The sequence below is a fragment of the Heterodontus francisci genome, chromosome 26, assembly GCF_036365525.1.
Source record: "Heterodontus francisci isolate sHetFra1 chromosome 26, sHetFra1.hap1, whole genome shotgun sequence".
NCBI lineage: Eukaryota > Metazoa > Chordata > Chondrichthyes > Heterodontiformes > Heterodontidae > Heterodontus > Heterodontus francisci.
This window is the reverse complement of record NC_090396.1, coordinates 59,743,747-59,768,154: the sequence shown is the minus strand read 5'-3', so window position 1 is coordinate 59,768,154 and position 24,408 is coordinate 59,743,747. Positions and strand designations below refer to the sequence as shown.

The 24,408-nt window shown below is 42.6% G+C and overlaps 1 protein-coding gene across 3 annotated transcripts in view; it reads right to left on the bottom strand.

Moving 5' to 3' along the window:
* The window catches only part of cyth1b (cytohesin 1b), a 295,924-nt gene that overhangs the window by 169,949 nt on the left and 101,567 nt on the right, over positions 1-24,408 (bottom strand). The window contains exon 1 of one of the 3 annotated variants that reach the window (XM_068058350.1): positions 20,563-20,723. The exons of the other annotated variants lie outside the window; for them this stretch is intronic. Within the exon in view, the coding sequence (XP_067914451.1) occupies positions 20,563-20,590 (28 nt within the window). The 5' untranslated portion in view covers positions 20,591-20,723. Of the gene's footprint in view, positions 1-20,562; positions 20,724-24,408 lie in introns of those variants that run through there. 3 annotated transcript variants of the gene reach the window in all.

Below are 24,408 nucleotides of genomic sequence, written 5' to 3'. Positions count from 1 at the left end.
ACAGAAAGCAGTTGAGGCCAAAACATTGTACGTTTTCAAAAAGGAGTTAAATATAGCTCTTGGGTCTAAAGGGATCAAAGGGTACGGGGCGAAAGCCGGAACAGGCTACTGAGTTGGATGATCAGCCATGATCATAATGAATGGCGGAGCAGGCTTGAAGGGCCGAATGGCCTACTCCTGCTCTTACTTTCTATGTTTCTATGAATCTATTTTTACAGTTTTCTACATTTAATTGCAAGTACAACAGACTCTAGAAACCATTAAGATTCATAAAAATGATTTGTTTAATCCAAGTATTGTACATTTCACAAACAGCATCAGTGAACCAACTGTAGTGTTTGATTGATCTGGGTTTGATTGTATTAGCCCATTGTTACGATCGAACGCTCCAGTCAAAGCCCCCAAACAAAATATACAATTCTAATTGTGGTGGGAGAAATGCACTGTTAATTCAATCCCATCCCTCCACAGATCGTCTAACATTTTAAACTTTCCAAATTAAAGAAAGACCCAGCCAAATTGTACCATCTATTAACCCCCAAATGAGACGAACTAAACCAGATGTCCTTAAATCAACAAATTAACTGTTTAATTAGAAAAACTAAATTCTTAAACACTATTAAGATATAAACAACATTTAAAATAGAAACATTAGAGTTCTTGCATATTACGCTCCTGCCGAAGTGAAATCTTCCAAAGTGGAATAGTCCAAGGTTGCTTGAAGTCCTCAAAGCCGTCCGATGGGATAAAAAGAAAAAGGTTCTTCAACAGTCCATAGTCTAATTCAGCAGTAAGTGACGCTTTCCTTCTCCAGCGATGGATTTCAACAATTAACAACTTGCAAATACTTTTTAATGAATCAATTTGGCTTGAGAATTTTTGAGGGCTAAAAGATTGTCGCAGTCTAACTTCCATTCCTTCAGTTTGTAGTTCTGTTCTGTTCCTGCTGGTCCAGCTGTCTGTCTGTGTCTGAGTTAGGACAGTCTGTTTCCACTATAAGCCAGTTCCTAATTAAATTGTGACAATGTATCTCTCAATCTCTGGTCCTGAATGGCTGTATCCCAGGGCAACAAGAATGCACTCTTTGACTCAGTTTTTAGAGCTTGCTGCCTTAAAACAGAGCTGCTCTTTTTCCAGCCTTAAAGGCACACCGCATTCTTCCAAGAAAAAAAACTGCAGGATAACACCATCCACTTATCTGTGTTCACTGTGTTTGCTTAAGCCCTTGGGTGGAGTTTAAGACTTAAAACTGAAACTAAAAGACAGAGCTAGAATTTTCTACAGAAAACACACTGAATGCTCTAAGAAGACATTGTACTGAGATCTTGTAAGAACTTACATATTTTAAAAGGGCTGTGAATAAACCAGTTGGTGATTTAATACAAGTGTGATATCTGCATTGCTCGGAGATAAATCAAATATACATAATATATCCAACAACCCGGCGTAAATACAACACCAACCATCTGACAACAGTTTATTTTTAGGGTATAAACTATATAATTGTTTTTAAACATACTTTTTATGACGCCTTTTGTGGTTTACAAAATATACCCTGGAACAGCCAAATACCACCACACTTTAAGAAAAAAAGTTGCATTTCACAATGATGTAAGTTCAGAATATAGTAACTGAAAAATTAGAAAACAAAAGAAAGTTCTTCATCATGAACGTAGTAGGCTATGAGTTTATTTTTAGCATCCTAGAAGGCATTCCTTAAGTTATCAATGAAAGTGGCAGGCACAATGTGGCTGGATCAAGTGCAGATTCACAGAGATGTACAATTAAGTTGATGTATAGCATGGGATGTATCTTTCTCATCTAGGGTGATTTTTAAAAATTATTTCTCGAGATGTAGGCATCACTAGCATGGCCAGAATTTAGTGCATATCCCCAAAGAAGGTGGCGCTGGCCCTTCTTCTTAGCTGATACAGCTGAGTGGATAACTAGGTGACTTCAGAGGAAAGTTAAGTCAGTCACACGGGTGTTAGACTCGAGTCACATGTCAGGCAGACCAGTCGGCTGCAGCAGGTTTCTTTCCCTAAAGAACACTGGTGAATCATTTGGGTTGTTGTGACAATCCAGCATGGCCTCTTTTACTGATACTAGCTTTTTATTTCCAGGTTTTTTAAAACTGAATTCAACTTCTCAAACCAACATGGTGGAATTTGAATGCACATTCCCTGAATTATTAGTCCATGCCTCTTGATTACCAGTAACCACTATAATCAGCTCACTACCACTCCCGATTAAGATCATTTAGGAATCTTCCTAACCCTCTTATATACATGAGACCACATGCTATTCCAGGTCAAGACCTTTCAAACCTCTACCAATGCCTCAGTGAAACTGGATACGAGAAGAAACAGGAGAGAGGCCATGAATTATATTCTCTCTCAATCTGTTGGAAAAACACCTGTGGCTTTCAATTCGTTGTGGCCCTGCTCTGTAAATATAAATGGGGTAGAGCATTCAGAACCCCCACATGCCCCACCTCAAAGCCACAGACTCCAAATTCTGGAAATGGTCACTTGCATGACCAGGGTGGGAACATGTCTGCAAGGTTGCTTCAGCCGCTCATGAGATCTAGAACAAATTAAACACATTGGCTGAGCATTGAACGATATTTGCTGAAAGTATAACCTGAAGCAGTTAAGTGAATTCAATGCATTGCTATGCAAGCTAAAGAATGTTTTAAACCAGTTTCTTTCTTTTGGGCCTCCTTATCTCGAGAGACAATGGATACGCGCCTGGAGGTGGTCAGTGGTTTGTGAAGCAGCGCCTGGAGTGGCTATAAAGGCCAATTCTGGAGTGACAGGCTCTTCCACAGGTGCTGCAGAGAAATTTGTTTGTTGGGGCTGTTGCACAGTTGGCTCTCCCCTTGCGTCTCTGTCTTTTTTCCTGCCAACTACTAAGTCTCTTCGACTCGCCACAATTTAGCCCTGTCTTTATGGCTGCCCGCCAGCTCTGGCGAATGCTGGCAACTGACTCCCACGACTTGTGATCAATGTCACACGATTTCATGTCGCGTTTGCAGACGTCTTTATAACGGAGACATGGACGGCCGGTGGGTCTGATACCAGTGGCGAGCTCGCTGTACAATGTGTCTTTGGGGATCCTGCCATCTTCCATGCGGCTCACATGGAACCAGTAAGTCACGCAATTTGAGATGTTATTGCAATTAACATTTAATTATATTTTCCATAGGCACATTATTTTATCAAAATAACTGTCAACCTAGTTCAAGATTTGTACGTCATTCAAAGTTTCACATTTCTACAAAAGAATTTCAACAAGTACTGACAATTCTGAAGCCCATTCCAAGGTGATTACCTAGCAGAGAAACCGAATGTGGAAATTAGGTCCTCAAACCAATGTCTACATATTTGAGCCCAGACATTCGATGGCATTCAAACGTATAGATCTAAGTTATAATAGGTTGCTATTTTTCAGCTAATAGTTGCTTTAGGTGAGATGTAACAACTCAACCTGTAGTGATTTATTTTCTTGACAAACGATGAAGAAATGTTTAAATTCACTCTAATTTTCTGCCGACCCCCTCTCTCATCCATTTATGATGTAATTGCACAGGCACTGGATAATCTGGCATCCTTTTTATTACATTTCTGTGAAGTTCATTAGGGTGTTTTTCTATGTTAAAGATGCTGCATAAATCCAAGTTTTTATTTTGGTGACACATTTGCCTTTGCTGCTGCCCCTGCTCGAACAGACCATGTAAGTATACAAAACTTCATAATAAGAAAATTTAGGAGAATGCGGGAGCAAATATACTGCTGTTTATGCAGTTGGTAGTACAGGAAAAAAATAAAACTTTATCTTTTAGTGTATTAGTGTAACTATTTGGAAGTATTTTATCATAATTTCTATGATACTGCTGTGTTCAGGCTCAGAGCAGTTTAAGAAGCAACGCTAAATACAATGTCACAGAAGCAAGCGATAGCCTAAAAAGGTAAATATTAAGACTTCAACTGTAGATTAAACAAAAACTTAAAATGTATGTGCTGGAACCTTAGTTCTTACATACAGACTGCAACCTTTCAAGAAGGCAGCTCACCACCACTTTCTCAAGGACAATTAGGGATGGGCAACAAAAGGTTGTCTTGCCAGCAACACTCACAACGCATGAAAAAAAAATTTTAAGTCGGAAAGTAAAAAAAAACTACTACTCTGTTAAAACTTCTACTGTGAAAGCTGTTTAAATGTGTTAAGACATTTCTTTGCCAAATATATGACCTAAACAATAAGGTTAACTGCAAATGCTGGACTGTTTATTGACTGGTATGTTTCCTGATGTAACTGGGGTGGGGTTCTTTGACAATTCGAATACTTTTCTTAGGAAGTCATTTCAGTCTAAATACAAGACGACGAACATTATCTGAGTGACATGATGATTTTGTCTGGTGACTAATGATGATCAGGCATTTAACACCAGACTGCTGATTTCTAATTAATTTCAAAATCAAACTGTAACTTTAACACTTAATCACCAAATGCCTGAAACCTTGACCAGTACTGTATATTAATTGCAGAATTTGAAATGTACAGACTATTTTCTATTAGCAAAATGTGAAAGGAATTTCCGACAGATTTATCACAAGAGATCATGACATTGATTAAAGTACCATTTTGAAATTAGAAGGCATTTAATACCTATTAGTATTGATATGTCAGAGAGAGCGAGTGCATGTGTGTATGTAATTGATGTAATTAAATACATAAGGTAACAAAAAAAAAAGCAGTGTTTGTACATTTTAAATCTACCCTGTATCTGTCTGTTGACATTCTTCTTTTTCTTCTTCTTTGGCCTCCTTGTCTCGGGAGACAATGGGTAAGCACCTGGAGGTGGTCAGTGGTTTATGGAGCAGCGCCTGGAGTGGCTATAAAGGCCAACTCTAGAGTGACAGACTCTTCCACAGGTGCTGCAGGTAAAATTGGTTGTCAAGGCTGTTTCGCAGTTGGCTCTCCCCTTGCGCTTCTGTCTTTTTCCCTGCCAACTGCTAAGTCTCTTCGACTCGCCACACTTTAGCCCCGCCTTTAAGGCTGTCCGCCAGCTCTGGTGATCGCTGGCAACTGACTCCCACGATTTCTGATCAATGTCACAGGACTTCATGTTGCGTTTGCAGACGTCTTTAAAGCGGAGACATGGACGGCCAGTGGATCTGATACCAGTGGCGAGGTCGCAGTACAATGTGTCCTTGGGGATCCTGCCATCTTCCACGCGGCTCACATGGCCAAGCCATCTCAAGCGCCGCTGACTCAGTAGGGTGTATAAGCTGGGGATGTTGACCGCCTCGAGGACTTCTGTGTTGGAGATACGGTCCTGCCACCTGATGCCAAGGATTCTCCGGAGGCAGCGAAGATGGAATGAATTGAGACGTCGCTCTTGGCTGACATACGTTATCCAGGCCTCGCTGCCGTAGAGCAAGGTACTGAGGACACAGGCTTGATACACTTAGACTTTTGTGTTCGGTGTCAGTGCACCATTTTCCCACTCTCTTGACCAGTCTGGACATAGCAGTGGAAGCCTTTCCCATACGCTTGTTGATTTCTACATCGAGAGACAGGTTACTGGTGATAGTTGAGCCCAGGTAGGTGAACTCTTGAACCACTTCCAGAGCGTGGTCGCCGATATTGATGGATGGAGCATTTCTGACGTCCTGTCCCATGATGTTCGTTTTCTTGAGGCTGATGGTTAGGCCAAATTCATTGCAGACAGACGCAAACCTGTCGATGAGATTCTGCAGACACTCTTCAATGTGAGATGTTAATGCAGCATCGTCAGCAAAGAGAAGTTCCCTGATGAGGACTTTCCGTACTTTGGTCTTCGCTCTTAGACGGGCAAGGTTGAACAACCTGCCACCTGACCTTGCGTGGAGGAAAATTCCTTCTTCTGAAGACTTGAACGCATGTGAGAGCAGCAGGGAGAAGAAAATCCCAAACAGTGTGGGTGCGAGAACACAGCCCTGTTTCACGCCATTCAGGATAGGAAAGGGGTCTGATGAGGCGCCGCTATGCTGAATTGTGCCTTTCATATCGCCATGGAATGAGGTGATGATACGTAGTAGCTTTGGTGGACATCCGATCTTTTCTAGTAGTCTGAAGAGACCACGTCTGCTGATGAGGTCAAAGGCTCTGGTGAAATCAACGAAAGCAACGTAGAGGCACATCTGTTGTTCACGGCATTTCTCCTGTAGCTGACGAAGGGAGAACAGCATGTCAATGGTCGATCTCTCTGCTCGAAAGCCACGCTGTGCCTCAGGGTAGACACGGTCGGCCAGCTTCTGGAGCCTGTTTAAAGCGACTCGAGCGAAGACTTTCCCCACTATGCTGAGCAGGGAGATTCCACGGTAGTTGTTGCAGTCACTGCGGTCACCTTTGTTTTTATAGAAGGTGATGATATTGGCATCGCGCATGTCCTGTGGTACTACTCCCTCATCCCAGCACAGGCAAAGCAGTTCGTAGAGTGCTGAGAGTAGAGCAGGCTCAGCACTCTTAATTATTTCAGGGGTAATGCCATCCTTCCCAGGGGCTTTTCGGCTGGCTTGAGAATCAATGGCATCACTGAGTTCCGATTTTGTTGGCTGTACGTCCAGCTCATCCATGACTGGCAGAGGCTGGGCTGCGTTGAGGGCGGTCTCAGTGACAACATTCTCAGTGAGTACAGATCTAGGTAGTGCTCAACCCAGCAGTCCATTTGCTTGCGTTGGTCAGTGATTGTGTCCCCTGATTTAGATTTGAGGGGGGGCGATCCTCATGATGGTTGGCCCAAAAGCTCTCTGAATGCCATCATACATTCCTCTGATGTTTCCGGTGTCTGAGGCCAGCTGAATATGACTGCATAGGTGTTGCTAGTAGTCATTTGCACAGCGCCTGGCTGTTCTTTGTGCAGTGCTTCTGGCTGCTTTAAGTGCTACGGATGTTAACTCACTGGGGGCTTTCTTGTAGTTCAGCAGTGCAATGCGCTTAGCGGCTATGACAGGTTCCAGCTCTTCAAAGTGAGATTGAAACCAGTCTGCATTCCGCTTCACGCGTTTGCCATAGGTGGTCAAAGCTGACTCATAGATGGCGTCTCTGATGTGGGCCCACTTGGTCTCAGCATCCCCTGTGGGAGTGTTTTGAAGGGCTTTTTCAAGTGAATTTGGCAAGTTTTGTAACAGCTGTGGATAAGAAATACTGCTCGTGTTGATGCGCGGGCGGCCCTTCTGCTTGGAGTGATGCAGCTTCTTTGGTTTGAGTCTAACCTTGCTGCACACCAGGGAGTGGTCGGTGACGCAGTCCGCACTGTGGAAGCTGCGTGTGGTTTGAACGCTGTTTAAAGAGGCTCGCCTTGTGACGATGAGGTCCAGCTGGTGCCAACGACGTGATCTTGGGTGCCTCCAAGAAACCTGGTGACAGGGTTTATTGTGAAAGAACGAGTTGGTGATGCAGAGGTTATGATAGGTACACAACTCAAGCAGTCTCTGTCCATTCTCATTCATCCTTCCAATGCCACAGCGCCCAAGGCAGGAGGGCCATGAGTCATGGTCGGCCACAACCCTGGCATTAAAGTTCCCCAGCAGGAACAGATGTTCGGTATTGGGGATGCTACTAATGATATTATGGAGTTCCTCGTAGAACTGGTCTTTAGCTTCAGGTGAGGAGCAGAGTGTTGGAGCACACATGCTGAGTAGGAGTACTGGACCAGAGGCGGTGAGCAGTCGGATGGACAGTATGCGTTCTGAGCCATTTCAAGGTGGCTCTATCATGCTGAGCAAAGAGTTTCTGATGGCGAAGCCCACTCCATGCTGTCTTGGTTCTTCAGGAACCCTACCCTGCCAGTAGAAGGTGTAGTCTTGCTCTCTTAGAGGTCCGCTTGCAGGGAGGCATGTCTCCTGAAGTGCTGCAATGTCCACATTGAGTCTACTGAGCTCGTTGTTAATGATGGTGGTCTTCTGAGAATCGTTGATTTGTGTAAGGTCTTCCAACAGACCAGGACACATAGTTCTGACGTTCCAGCTTGCAAAACGAAGGGCTGGTACCTTCTTTCCTTTTTTTATTGTGCTGTTTGGTGCAGTGTTGCAGTCCGCTTTTCGGGCAATGACCCTGAGCTCGAAGCACCCATTGAAGCAGGTGGACGGTGGCAGGACAGAACCTTATTGACCGGAGGCTGCCCGGTTTGAGGCGGGCGGTAGCTGTCCGGTGAGGTGTGATGACCTCTCCCACCGACAAAGGCAACCCGTGGCGCCCAATCTCTACGCCAGTTGAGCTGGACTTATAACCCGTAACTGCTGCGTTCCGTGTTGTTTCGGTCGCTGTGAGGTGACTGTAGAGTGACCTCTCCATGGCGCATGCCTGGGCGAATGTATGGGGGTTGTGAGTTGCCCAAGCGTCAAAATCCCCCTCTCAGCCTTTATGGTGGGGTCCAAAGGAGTGCAGAGCACGACGTCTGGCACCAGTATGACTGCAGGAACTGCCGGAAACATGCCAAAGGTGACACATGACCGCCTACGGGGTTCCGCTCCGGATTGTCTGTTAGGGTTTACTCCCGTAGCCTTGGACTCTGCCGAGACGCCCAGAAGGCAGTAGGGTTGTTAGACATAAATCTTAACATTACTGTGTATTTTGTTTGTGTGAAAATATTCTCAAGCTGTAACCTGCAGATGATTAAAGCAGCATTAATGACAATTTCTCCAAATGCGAGAAGATTAGCAGAAAAAGACACCTGAGACTTCAGGAAGTGGTTTTGGATTTTGAAATATTTTCACACATTTCATTTTAAGTAGAGTTAAGAAATCATCTGCAGTTTAGCCACTCTTAGCAAGATAAGTTAAGGGTTTGTGAACACTACACATTCTCTCACAGGAAAGTACATATGACAACATTTTTCCCCTGCCCTCCACAATCACATCTCCCTTAGCTGATATCAATAATATAGCATGTCCCCTGGCTGAAATTTCGTGCAACAACCAACAGTTTGACCTGGAATAAAAACAAGAAATGCTGGAAATACTCAGTAGGTCTGGCAGCATCAGTGGAGAGAGAAGCAGAGTTAACCTTTCAGGTCAGTGACCCTTCATTAGAACTGGCAGATATTAGAAATGTAAAAGGTTTTTAAGCAAGTAAAGCGGGGGGACCAAGAGATAACAAAAGAGGTGTTGATAGGAAAGAGGGTCACAGAGAATAACTGACCAGAAGGTCATGGAACAAAGGCAAATGGTATGTTAATGGTGTGCTGAATAACAAAGCATGAGTGCAGAGAGGGTGTGAATAGACTGTAAAGCACAAAGCACTCCAAGTACAAACATTAAAAAAAACAGGAGTGGGTAGGCACAGTAGAAACAAACTAAAAAAACTAAAATAAAATAACCAAAGAAAAAAGAAAAAAAAACTAAACATAAAAAGGGGAGCCAGTCATGCTCTGAAATTATTGAACTCAATGTACAGTCTGGCAGGCTGTAGCGTGCCTAATCGGTAAATGAGCTGCTGTTCCTAGAGCTTGCGTTGATGTTCGCTGGAACACTGCAACAATCCCAGGACAGAGATGTGAGCATGAGAGGAGGGGTGGGGGGGTTTATTGAAATGGCCAGCAACCGGAAGCTCGGGGTCATGCTTACGGACTGAGCGGCGGTGTTCCACAAAGTGGTCACCCAATCTGCATTTGGTCTCCCCAATGTAGAGCAGACCAAATTGTGAGCAGCGAATACAGTATACGACATTGAAAGAAGTACACATAAATCGCTGCTTCACACGAAAGGAGTGTTTGGGGCCTTGGTTAGTGGAGAGAGAGAAGGTAAATGGGCAGGTATTACACCTCCTGCGATTGCAGGGGATGGTGCCGTGGGAAGGGGACGAGGCAGTGGGATAATGGAGGAGTGGATGAGGGTGTCGCAGAGGAAACTATCCCTTCGGAATGCTGACAGGGGAAGATGCGTTTGGTAGTGGCATCATGCTGGATGTGGCGGAGGAGGATCCTTTGGACCTGGAGGCTGGTGGGATGGAAAGTGAGGACAAGGGGAACCCTGTCGCGGTTCTGAGAGGGAGGGGAAGGAGTGAGGGTAGAGGTGCGGGAAATGGGCCGGACACTGTTGAGGGTCCTGTCAACCACAGTGGGGGGGAATCCTCGGTTGAGGAAAAAGGAAGACTTATCAGAAGCACTGTCATGGAAGGTAACATCATCAGAGCAGATGCATCGGAGACGGAGAAACTGGGAGAAAGGAATGGAGTCCTTATAGGAGGCAGGGTGTGAAGAAGTATAGTCGAGATAGCTTTGGGAGTCGGTGAGCTTATAATGAATATTAGTAGACAGCTTATCCCCAGAGATGGAGACCGAGAAGTCGAGGAAGGGAAGTGTCGGAGATGGACCATGTGAAGGTGAGAGAAGAGTGGAAATTCGAAGCAAAGTAGATAAAGTTTTCTAGTTCCAGGCAGGAGCAGGAAACGGCACTGATACAGTCATCAAGAAAAACAGTTGCGGGAGGGGGCCTGAGTAGGAACAAGGAATGTTCGACATATCCCACAAAAAGACAGGCATGACTAGGACCCATACGGGTACCCATAGCAACACCTTTTACTTGAAGGAAGTGAGTGGAGTTGAAGGAGAAGTTGTTCAATGTGAGAACAAGTTCAGCCAGGCGAAGGTGGGTGGTGGTGGATGGGGACTGGTTGGGCCTGTGTTCAAGGAAGAAGCGGCGAGCCCTCAAACCGTCCTGGTGGGGGATGGAGGTATAGAGAGATTGGACATCCATAGTGAAGAGGAGGTGGTTAGGGCCAGGAAACTGGAAATTGACCTGGATTTACTCCATTTGCTTTTGTGGTTCTTTTAATTCCTTCTCATTTCTTTGCTTGCTAATTTTATTTGAGAAGGCTGCTAAAATTTTTAAAATACACGGTGGCTGTTTGTCTTAAAATAATTTGCTATCTAACCTAAAAGTCTATGGACTGAATTTCAAGAGCCCACCGCTGATTCCAATGGCAAGCAAGAGCCACCACAATCTCAAGCGCAGCAGCTCATTTAAATAGCCGGGGCGGGCTGTCCGTCCCCGGCAATGGCGTCAGCTGCCTGTGTGCAGGCCTGGAGCCATTTATAAAGGGCAACCAGCCCTGCTGCCCAATTTAAATTTTTGAAGTCCTAACCCCCAAACTTAAATAAATTTCTAATGCCCCTTTCTCACCCCGCCCCCCCATAACAATTACAAAAACTATTTGCCCTTCCCCCACAAAACACTTACCTTTAACATCTGACCTTTCCCCCCCAAACTGCATAAAGTTTAAGGCTCAACCCTTCCAACCATCCCCTACACCCATTACGTTTCTTTGATCCTGGTCTCCCCCACCCCACTCCTGCACTGACAAACTTACCTCCTCCCCCCTCCTCACCAGTGCGGCGCTGCATTTCCCCGGTCAGGGAACATAAAGGGATATGGGGATAGCGTAGGAAAAAGGCATTGAAGTGGATGATCAGCCATGATCATATTGAATTGCAGAGTAGGCTCGATGGGCTGAATGGCCTACTCCTGCTCCTGTGTTCCTATGTAGGCACGGGAGTGCCAGCCACCGTGCCGAAGATCATGGTGGGCCCTCAAGATTGGAGTTAAGTGCATGAAAATTCATTAATTTTATTCATTTGCCTATTAAAATTGCGATCCCATCGCCCAGCGAGCTCTAGATGAGGCCCGCCACTGAGCCTCACTGCCACCGGCAGGATCGAGCCGGGCCCTCCTGGCATTGAGATCCATGGCGGGCCTCATCTGGAACCAATTTCAGGGAACCCCACAACACGGATTACGATGTCGAGAGCTTGGTAAAATCCAGCCCTACAAGTGTGATGATTAATTTTATCTTTTAAACAACTTCCAAACTAGATAACACAGGGCTCTACCCTGGGGAGTGACCAATGTCATACCTATTGTTAAAAATGACAGAGTAATTACAGGCCCAGTTAGCTTAAGACTTGCAATTACATAGCATCTTTCATGATTTCAGGATGTCCCGAGTGCTTTACAGCCAATTAAGTGCTTTTTGGTGGTCACCGTTAGAATTCAGGAAAAGTGGTGAGGAATACTTTACAGTATTTAGTTTAAGAATGAAATTACCATGCATCTAGATTACTAATTGTGCTCGACAGCCCATAGATTTCTTTGACGAGGTGATAGACGTAAGAAATTGCAATGGATGCAATGTACATGGACTTCAGGAAAACTTTTGACAAGCGAATAACTAGAGAATATTAAGGGGTTTGTAATTATGAGGATTGCAAACTGGATTAAAAATTGATTAGAATGGACAAAACAGAGAATAGGAATTAAAGTTGGTTTCTCCAGAGTGGACAAACTATGTCAACATTCAAGAGCCTGAATTTTACGCCGCCCCAGCGAGTCGGATGGTGGCGTGGGGGCGGTGTAAAATTGAGCTGCAGGCTCCGGGAGGCCTAACCGCCCCGATTCCGCCTCCGACCAAGTTTACGGAGGTCAAGCGGGGGGGGGGGGGGGGGGGAGAAGCGTCCCGCCCGCCCAAGGCCAATCAAGACCCTTAAGTGGCCACTTAACGGCCACTTAAGGGCCCTCGCCCTCCTCCACGGGTATTTTACCCGTGGCAAGCGGATGTGTCGGGTACGTGAAAGGCCACCCAGCTATAGCTGCCGGTCTTTCCGCACCCCGGGGGGGGCCGACAATCGGGCACAGGCTGCCCAATTGAGGGCCGCCCCCAGCTCCCAACCCAACCCCAGGATCCAAGACTCCCCCTTCCCCCAAACGACCACCCTAGCCTCACCAGGGCATGACCGATTCCCCTGGTGAGGCAACCCAAACTTTCCTTCAGTCCCGGCTCCTTGGTATCCTCCTCGGTCGGCTGGACTGCAGTCCCAGCAGTGGCCACTGCTCCCAGTGGCGCTGCTGAGACTAAGAGCTGACAGCCCGCTGTTTGACTAACAGCTCACTGAGGCGGGACCTCCTCCCTCAAGTGGGTGGAAGTCCCGCACGGGCCAATTAAAGCCTGGGCTCCCGTCTGCCCAGCGTAAAATTCCGGCCAAGATTACAGCTGAAAAGTGGATGAAGGAAAAGGTGTTGAATTGATATATTAGGATGGGTAAATGTGTTTTGGGCTATTTGTCATTTGGAGGGTAAACATCGACATGGATTGGTTGGGCTGAATGGCCTGTTTGTGTATTGTAACATCTATGTATTTCTAGTGGACCCAAACAATTTATTAGCAAAAACAGATCCCTGACAAAAAATGCAGTCTTATGATGGACCTTGGTTTTAATCATTAAATTAATTCAGTCCTTTCTGTAATCCATCCGAGGTCTTGAAACTTCACCAGTGTGTCCAGATATGTTAAAACATGTTCTGGTTCAATTTAGTTGAATTTTTTTGATGGGATCAGGAATTATTTTAATTTGTTAAGGGGTTCGCTTATAGAGAAATTGGCGCTGCTTTTTGCCTTTGAAAATAACAATACAAATGTGAATTAGTACCTTACACTCGCAGCTTGCCTCCCATCCTCCAGAATTCATTAGGCAAGAAACACTATGAGCAATAATGCACATTCATTCACTTTTTGAAAAATCTTAAAAGGTCAAGTTAACTGATGGGATTTAAAGTTTTGCATCAATCCTCTTTTGTAAAAGGAAAACTATAGAAGGATTTGAGTGTGCCCTGGTGTAGAGTGCCCTTCTAAATTTACTTTTAAAAATACTTACCATTTTCCTATGGAATCAGTATGACTAATTGGTCATTTACTACAGCATTCCCATGCAACTAACTACGTGTGCAAACGGAGTAGGAAATGGGCTCCACATCAAATTCACACATTAAGATGCTCATCCTCCAAAAAACCTATGCTGATCTGCTACCCATTTTGCAGTTGTTTGTCGCACATCAAGTGAAGTTGTAACTTATCACCATGAGTAAAATCTATTTCCTTTATCCTGCAATGCTACCAAATACCCTTGATAAAACAGGATGAAGTTGTATTATTTAGAAAAGGTTTTCAGGTAGGGCAAAACCAACTTTTCTGAAACTGCCTACTAATACTATATTGTGTTAATATCTCAGAGAAATGTGTTTCTTGGAAATTATGAGACTATTATCTCAAGCATGGTAGGAGAATGAAGCACCAGGCAGGACATTCTTTTTATGGGTGTCACTGTAAGACACTACACATCTATTTCTTTAATCGTTATAATTTTTAAACATTGACATTTTGTAAACAAAATTTTTTTAAGCACCCTGTCCACTCCCCAGATAAATGCATAGCATTGAGTGATGAACTCCAATCAGTGGTCTGTACTGAGTTAGCCAATCTCAGCCAGGGAAGTGGTAAGACACCACAATCAGTGGTGGCGGTTGTGTTCAGAGCGGACATAAGTTGGGGTCTTACTCTTGTGTGTCGATGTCTGGTAAGTGCAAGATAATTCTTATTTGCAATGTCCTCTGCATGCTTCAATTGGTAAAATGACTTGCTAACAGTGAACACTGGCCATTTCGTACAGAGATACAGGAGACCCCTCAAAACCCATCTGAATCACCTTTGAAACTCAAGTCCAAAATGTCTCACTGTGCTCAAGAGTTGAGAAGAAATTAAACGTGATGAAAAAACATTTTCCAGTGTGACTTAGCAGATAAATAAACCATTGTTAATAATAGATGCCTCTACTCGATCAGAGATGTTTACTCTGCCAGCTAATATTGTGTTTGGATTGGGAGGAGCACTGATTTTAAAACAATGAAGTAAAAGAGAATAAACCGTTGAGCAACATAAGGCATGTAGCTCACGAGCCTCATGTTGCATCATAATTAACTCAATGTTATTATGGTTATCACTTGTAAGAGAAAATTGACTAAGTTTCCCACAATTAAAACAAAAGAAGAATCAAGAGTAGGCTACAGCCTGGAAGTAGAGGGATCACAGAGTGCCTATGGCAGGAGGGACATGCCAGAAGATGGTGATTAAGTGCATAGGTATTGTCAAGTAGCATTAGTAGAAAAAGAAACCGTGGAGAATAAACCACCAATTTTAAGTCCACATTCCTGGTACAACTTATAATACAAATAAAAGCAAAATACTGCAGATGCTGGAAATCTGAAATAAAAACGAAGTATTGGAAAACTCAGCAGGTCTGGCAGCATCTGTGGAGAGAGAAGCAGAGTTAATGTTTCAAGTCTGTGACCTTTCATTAGAAGGTTCTGATGAAAGGTCACAGACTTGAAACATTAACTCTGCTTCTCTCTCCACAGATGCTGCCAGACCTACTGGGTATTTCCAGCACTTTTTTTTTTAAATTACAGTTTATATACGTTGTTTTATGAGAGAGTTAGTGCCAAATTATATGTAAACTCTCAATTAGAAATATTGCTGCAGAAACTATGATCAACTTGGGTACATTACTTACACAATACTAATTGATTAGATCTTTTATTCTTCTGTACAGGATCCTACGCTCCAATCAATCCTTTAGATTCTGTACAGGATGCTTTAAAATTGAACTATCCACAGTTAAAATGGTGGTAAAGCGAAGGGACTAACTGACTGCAGGGCTTATTCCACACAACTCGGCTTCCTGTCATGGCCAGTCTGACTGTGGAAAGCTAACCAAGAACTGGGAACGGACTCAGTGCTGTTCACTTTCCTTCTCTTGCTCTGCACCAATGGAAGACATGTGGACGCTCTTAAAAGGCAAAATTATCCTAACTTCGATACAGGAGTTGAAAGGTCATTATTGAAATTGGACTACTGATTCTGCATGGGTTATTTTCTCATGGAGATCTTTGCACTACTCCAATTCTGGTCTCTTGTGCATCCCTGATTTTCTTCACTCCAATACTGACAGCTATGCCTTTGGCTGCCTAGGTCCTAAAGCTTTGGAATTCTTTCCCTAAACCCCTCTAACTCTCTCTGCTCCTTTAAGATGCTGCTTAAAATCTACTTCTTTGACTAAGCTTTGGTCACCTGTGCGAATATCTCCGTGTGGCTCAGTGTCATTTTGTTTGCTAATCACTCCTATAAAAGCACCTTGGGATGTTTTATTACATTAAAGGCACTATACAAATGCAAATTGCTGTTGTTGTTGTTGAGTGAGGAAGTGCCTGGTTGCCACTAGATAACTGTGTTAGAAATCTAGAGCAACTCAGGTGCAACCTCACTCAGTAATACATTATACTAGGGTTTTTCTGAAAGTGTCACTACAGCAAGACATGCATTTGGTATATGATTCTGATAATGAACTATAATGGTGAATGACAGGACTGTCTTATTAATTCTGTACATTAAGTATAAATCGAGAAGCACATTTCTCAAACTGATCATCCCTTTAATGGTGACTGTGATGCTGATTTGCTGAAAAGATTCAAGAGAGTGGTTCCAGGGGTGAGGAACTTCAATTACATGGATAGGTTGAAGAAGCATCGGTCTAGACAGAGTAGACAGGGAGAAACGGTTCCCATCAGCAGAAGGATCCAGAACCAGAGAACACTGATATAAGGTGATTGGCAAAAGAAACAATGGCGACATGAGGAAAAACTTGTTTATGCAGCAAGTGGTTAGAATCTATAATGCACAGCCTGACAGTATGGCGGAGGCAGATTCGATCAAGACCTTTCAAAGAGAATTGGATAATTACCTGCAGGGTTACAGGGAAAAGGTGGGAGAGTGAGACTAGGTGAGTTGCTCTTGCGGAGAGCCAGCACAGACACAACAAGCCGAATGGCCTCCTTCTGTGTTATAACCATTCTATGATTCCAGTATATAAGCCCCCTATCTTATTTTCCAGGACACTATACCAAGGGCTCATTCACTGAAAATAATCATCACTTTCTGTACATATGTATTGTTTAACTTTTATCCAAAAATATTACAAGAAAAATGCTGACACAATATCAAATCTGTCTAATGAATAGAGTTCATCTTTGTATTTGAAGCACAGACATGACTACAACATACAGAAACCAAGTCAACCACTACTCAGTGCTGAAAACTCTTATTAACCATGTCTAACATCTTAGTGTTTCAACATTGCAAAAATCTTTGTATTAGATACCAACCTTTCACCATTAGATATGCATTATGGGAACTGCTCAAGTTATGTCCTCAATGGTCACCACAATATTAGAGTACTGCAAGTAGTGAGAACCTATACAATTACTTACTGTAATTATTCACAATATTTTGTGTAACGTAAAGCAGGGCATGTATTTGTTTCCACGATCCTTACATGGTTGAAAAATAAATTACTGCTCTAGCTCAGATCTGAGGACTAAAAGCTCCATTTATTACGCTTTGAAGCATGAAAAGAAAAACCTTACTTGAAACTGCACTTCCTTAATCTCAATAAAGATAATTTCAAAACTTTTACATTTCATGTAGTTCTCCCACCTCCATTTTCACATAAATTGTGTACAATTTGATTTAAGCGGGAAAGGTTGATTGGCTTTTGAGGAGGGGGAATTTCTTATTCATTTTATTTCTTTACATTAGTGACATGTTGTTATTCAAGTCAGATTTCCTGAACATTTTCTCAGATTCAGATCACACTTAGACAGTCATCTGGGGCAGTTCTGATTTAATTTGCTCCAACAATCAAACAGATTACAATTCACAGTGGGAAGCACAGTCTGAAGCCTCCAAGTCCTTGACCTCAGCTGTAAATTTATGGATAAGCTCTTCTCCACAAGGAGGCAGGAGAATTTGAAGAAATTCAATTCGGTCCAAGGCTGACCAGATAATGGGCCTCAGGCCTCATTTAAACTACATCGGCAAGCTGTTGAGCATCCCCAGGCAGCTTGCCGGTGAAGGAGACTTCTAATATTAGACCACTGCGCCTGATACATTGAAAGACCTGGAATTCCCACTTGTAGCACAGAGTCTGTTTCTGGAGTGAAGCAACAACATAAGGTACAGTCAAAACAGCAGGGAAGATCATCAGGGAACTGAGCAGCAGTGATTTCCTGGCAAGATCCCAGGGGCAAAAAAATAAAATGGTGCATCCTGAGTGCGCTGATGTTCTGTCCAGGGGGGGGGGGGGGGGGGGTGGCGGTGGTGTTGGGTAAAAGGTGCACACATTTGCAGTTAGTGTGCACACCTGGCCATATCCCCAAAGGTAACCAATTTTATTCAGAATATGATGCAATAGCTAAAGCAACTGTATGTAGTACATCTCCAGGAAATTGGCAATGTTTCAGCCACTTCCCAGACTGACGTTTTTCACTTCATGCCTTTCAGCCACAACATTTTAAAGACAAGAGCCTCATTGAGCACGTAGCTTCTCGGACAGTACTAGAATGGCAAAACTTCAAATGGCATTCAATTAAATGCATCAAAAAATGCACTAAAATTAGGAAACAATTCAATATATAGTGACTATCACTGCATAACTCATTAACTGCATGAAAACAGGCACGGGCATCATAACTACAGCAGAGCATGCAAGTTCAGCTGTTGTGTGTCAATTCGCATCAACTCCCACTAACTGTATTTGAATTAATATCTGCTAGCATTGGAGCAATACAAGTCATGAGTCCTGCAGTAGACCAGCTCCACAATGACACTTAGTACATGCAGAATACTAAAGGGTAATTTAATCCCAACTTCAAAGTATCCATCAAGGCTACAGCAGGTCTCAGCAAGATATACTTGCTAGTTGTTCCTATTCACTTGTCGACCAGAATAATCCACATGATAATGGCATTATACTCTCCAAAACTGAGCTGCTGAAAGACCTACTGTGAGATACATTCATTCAGACTACACGATCCGTACTATATACAAACTCTCAACACACCAAAGAAATTTTCAGACTGGTTATTGCAGTTGGATAGCAATGGCTGATTTTATGCTTTATTTCCACACAACTTCAAAAACTAAATGTACTACATTAAAATTATTTCCCCCATCACTGTACTGGAACAACTACTACTTCATTTATATAGCATTTATCAGGAGCAAAACAACAATTTGCATTAATATAGCACTTTTAATGTAACAAAACTTCCCAAGGCACTCCACAGTAGTGTAAACACATGAAATTTGACACCGGCCCAAATCATCCAAATGTGCTTCACAAAGTTGGCTGGGGATCAGTGGTTGGGAAAGAAAACTAAGCAGGAGATAGGAGGTGACTGAAGCTGCAGTCAAAGAGGGTGCTTTTGAAGGTACAGAGAGATGTAGCAAAAAATTGTGTTTTAGGAAGAGAATCCAGAATGCATGGCCGTGATGACTGTTTTGACAACGTCTTTCCAATTAAGTCACGTCTGTGGGAGCAGGTGGTCTCTTATACATTAGAGGCAATAGAACACAACCTATGATATCTTCAGAAAAAATACCAATGACTGGACTGAAATCATGAAAAATCATTGCTGGGGTTCAATCTTAATTGCTCAGATGGCAATCCATAAAAACTGAATTCTCATTAAATTCCCTGATTTGTTTCTTCACTTGAATGAAATGCCTCCTCCCATAACCACATGAAAGAAAACAGTCCGAGCATAATGAAGAGATGCACCAATTTTAGTTGTAAGATTCAGAGAGAGTAGCATATCGTATTACAAATTATCTGTTTCAAATGATTTAAAGCCATCATATGACTATTTTGGTTCCAAAAGTTGTTCTTAAAGTCAAATGCTGAAGCAGAAATAAACTTTTCCAGCTCAGTGATGTCACCCACACAAAAACTGTTCATTTTATTTGTATTGTATTTCCTTCTGAATAAAACATGCTGAAAAATTACCATTCAAGCAGCAAAGACTCAGGGAAACCTATTTTAAAATAGCCTGCAAACAATTCCAATTTACATGTTTTGCATCAATTTCTTTGGAATCATTTTAATTTGCTTATTTTCTTTGTATAGTAAGCTACTTATTTGTGCCAATGAAGCTTTTAAACATAACCCAAATGCAATAGATATTACAAATAATAATGTACTGTAATGCCTCTCCCTTACCAAATAGAAAACTGGAACACAGTCAATATTGTGTCCTTCACAATATGGGTCTTACAGAACCCGCAAAGAAAACATTAATGTTTCACAAACATACTGCGCACATATCAGTGGTTGGTTGATGGTTAATTTGCTTTTAAGAAATTAAGACAGACCACGTCAAAGAAACACCACCACTTCAGCTGTTACTGTGATGATAAATTAGCTCTAAAATCTTGGTTTTACCCATTAATGTTCTACCAATTAGTCCCAAAATCCCTGTGTTGTTCAGTTATCTAAAGCCTGATATAACCCCATCCTTGGTCAATTGGCAGTAAAAGTTACAAAGTTAGTAAGTTTATGTCTCATAGTAAGGCCATAGCCTAGTCCAATTCCTAGCTTAGTACAAGGTTTAATCTCCCCTCCCCCCAAAAAAAACAAAGAACATTATTTTTCATTTTGTAAATCTGTTCTCAATAAGAATAAAGCCATAATTTATATATTAATCCATCATTTTGCTAATAATTAACATTATTTTTGCTAATGCATGAACTGATACATGTACTGACACGAAGACTATAAACAGACAGCCTGAACAGCCACCAAGGTGATTGTCTAAAAAGGAAAAGGATTTCCTGACATAGATTTAAACTTACCAACACCGCCTTCGGTATTGAGCACCATTGTTCCAGACACTGTGGCTCAAAATAGCTTGTAGATAAAAAGGATTTCAATGAAGGTGTCAAGCTGAAACCTAAGCTGGTGAGCAGAGATCTAAGAATTCTTAACACAGCTCAAGTAGGTAATAGCAGGTGGAGTTTACCAGTACCTACATTTCACGAGCCAATCATGAACATCCATACTACTGTGTGTACCTTAAAAATCTACTGCGTAACAGCAACAAAACACCAATTGGCAGTCAGCTAGATAGCTATATAAGGAGGCGTCAACTTTTATTTGCATCAAGCACCCTTGAGACAGGCACACCCTGCTTATGGAGTTGAGCTGACGACCTTCCTGTATGTTTAAGAAATGACTCAGTGAGCTTGGCATTCTCAGGCCAGCACATGTGCTTGCGCAAAAGCAATTTGAGACCTGCTCCAAAAATAATACAGACTCGGCAACAGACACAAGTAACAGCAGATCCCAGCAGGTAATTGATATAGTTGAGGCTGCCGACAATTTTATTTCATTTCACTAAAGTTTAAGGAAATATTTCAAAATCAATTATTGTTTTACATTTTCTATAACACTAGATGCTGATTTTAAACTATATACCTAAACATAGAAACACAGAAAATAGGAGGAGTAGGTCATTCGGCCCTTCGGGCCTGCTCCGTCATTCATAAAAGATCATGGCTGATCGTCAAATTCATTACCCTGTTCCCGCTTTCTCCCCATATCCCTTGATCACTTTGGCATTAAGAAATATATCTATCTCCTTCTAGAATATATTTAATGACTTGGCCTCCATTGCCTCCTGCGGTAGAGAATTCCACAGGTTCACCACCCTCTAAGTGAAAGAATTTCTCCTAATTTCGGTTCTAAATGGCATACCCCGTATCCTGAGACTGTGACCCCTGGTTCTGGATGCCCCAGCCATCGGGAACATCCTCCCTGCATCGAGCCTGTCTAATCCTGTTAGAATTTTATAGGTTTCTATGAGATCCCCTCTCACTCTTCGAAACTCTGGTGAATATAGACCTAGTCAACCCAATCTGTCCTCATACGTCAATCCATCCATCCCAGGAATCAGCCTAGTAAATCTTATTTGTACTCCCTCCATGGCAAGAACATCCTTCCTCAGATAAGGAAACCAAAACTGCACACAATACGCCAGATGTGGTCTCGCCAAGGCCCTGTATAACTGCAGTAAGACATCCTTGCTCCTGTACTCAAATCCTCTTGCAATGAAGGCCAACATACCATTCGCCTTCCTAATTGTTTGCTGCACCTGAATGCTTGCTTTCAGTGACTGGTGTACAAGAACACCCAGGTAACTTTGCACCTCCCCCTTTCCCAATCCATCCCCATTCAGATAATAATCTGCCTTTCTGTTTTTACAACCAAAGTGGATAACCTATCTTTTATCCACATTATACTGCACCTGCCATGTATTTGCCTACTCACCCGACTTGTCCAAATCACATTGGAGCCTCTCTGCATCCTCCTCACAGCTCACATTCCACCCTTCCCCGCCCCAGCTTTGTGTCATCTGCAAACTGGGAAATATTACATTTAGTTCCCTCACCCAAATCATTAATATATATTGTGAAAACTGCACCCAAAACTACAACCCATTCCTCCAATGTACAGTATTTGAATGTTTTCTGTATATTGTACTGTAATGTAGACTTGTTTTTGGAAAAAAAAACATGGTGAAATGTTTGGTGTAAAATATCCTTGTCCTCTTTGACCCCCAGCTGAACCTCCGATGCCACAGTCATCCCTTCACCAAGACTGATTTGCATCTTGGAACATTATCCACCTACGCCTCTCCCTCCCTCACCATGTTTTCATCTCCATGAGGGTCAACAGCTTCCTCAATTCCACAAACTCCAAGACCCTGTGTTCTCTGCCACATTATGTCTTGTAGACCCATCACCCCTCTATTCGCCCAAATCACTGCTTCCTCTGCCCCAGGAATCAAGAAAGATTTTCATCCTCAATTTCAATCAAAACGGGGCCACACACCACATTATATACACATTCCCCAGTCTTATATTCTACATACCCAGTTCCCTCTGTTCTACCTCCAGAAGCTAACCTCTCAGTCATTAAGCACCTGTCCTGCACTGAGATGTTTTCCTTTACGTGAGGGTTGTTATTAAAATTGAAGTTGTTCTTGCAGTACAAAAGTTTAATTACTAATATATTTTCTTTAACAGAAAATCTGTAGTATTTCAATCACATTTATGATAAAACTAATAATCCGAAACTTCCAAAACAATTATTTTGAGTAGATCTAACATACAGCAAACAACCCTATACAGAGTACAAGCATTTCCCATTTATTCTCCATCTGTACAATAGATGGCGTCCTTCCATCCCAAAATGCCACTTCATAGAGCGTTTTTCTCTATTATTAGTGGGCTAACAAAAAATAACTTGCATTTATATGGCACTTTTCCAAAAGTGCTTCAAAGCAATTAGATACTTTTTGAACTGTAGTCACTATTTTATTGTAGCTATCACAACGGTCAATTGGTACACAGCAAAGTCCTGCAATCAATGAGATAAATGATCAGAGAATCTGTTTTAGATGTTGGGATTTTTTTTTTTTTAACGTCCACCTGAGATTGGGCGGCACAGTGGTTAGCACCACAGCCTCACAGCTCCAGCGACCCGGGTTCAGTTCTGGGTACTGCCTGTGTGGAGTTTGTAGGTTCTCCCTGTGACTGCGTGCGATTCTGCCGGGTGCTCCGGTTTCCTCCCACAGCCAAAGACTTACAGGTTGATAGGTAAATTGGCCATTGTAAATTGCCCCTAGTGTAGGTAGGTGGTGAGAGAATGGTAGGGAATATGGGGTTAATGTAGGATTAGTATAAATGGGTGGTTGTTGGTTGGCACAGACTCGGTGGGCCGAAGGGCCTGTTTCAGTGCTGTATCTCTAAATAAAAATAAATTTAAAAATAAATAAAAAAAGAGGGCAATAGGGCCCTCGGTTTAAGCTCACATATGAAAGATGGCTCTTCTGACAGTGTACCACCTCCTCACTGCACTGAAATGTACATTATGTGCTCAAATCTCTGGAGAGAGGCTTAAACCCACAACCTTCTGTCTCAAGTGAAAGTTCAACCAAGTGAGCTAAGGTTGACCCTGGATGGACATGTGGGGCTGTGAAAGTCAATTTTTAAGAATGCGATGTCATACTTGGCTGTAAGAGAAAACAGGTATTCTCCAGTTTTCATTAAAAGTTTAATTTCACCTCTTAGTGTAGCAAATTGAATTGGAAATTTTGCAATTGCTCTATATTGTGCCAGAAAAGTATATCTCATCTTAATGTGTCTTCAAGCCAACAAAGTTTCAGTCCACAGATGTACGGGCAATATGTAAAACAGATTATCTAATTGACACAAGAGATAATACTTATTGTAAAATACCAATCTACAACTATATCCTTCTATCTTCTCCAACTACCACTCCATATCTAACCTTCTTTTCCTTTTCAAGGAACTTGAATGCATCGTCACATAACCCCATGTCCACTTTGCCAAATTATGGTTGAGCCTAAACTTTCAGCAATTGTACACTGAATAAACAAATCCAACTTATTTATCTCCCATCGAAATTCTGTACCTTTCAATCAAGTCGCCTCTTACTCTTCTAAACTCCAGTAGATACAAGCCTAGCCTGTCCAACCTTTCCTCACAAGACAACCTGCCAATTCCAGGTATTAGTCTAGTAAGCCCTCTCTGAACTGCTTCCAACACATTTACATCCTTCCTTAAATAAGGAGGCCAGTACTGTACGCAGTATGCCAGATGTGGTCTCATCAATGC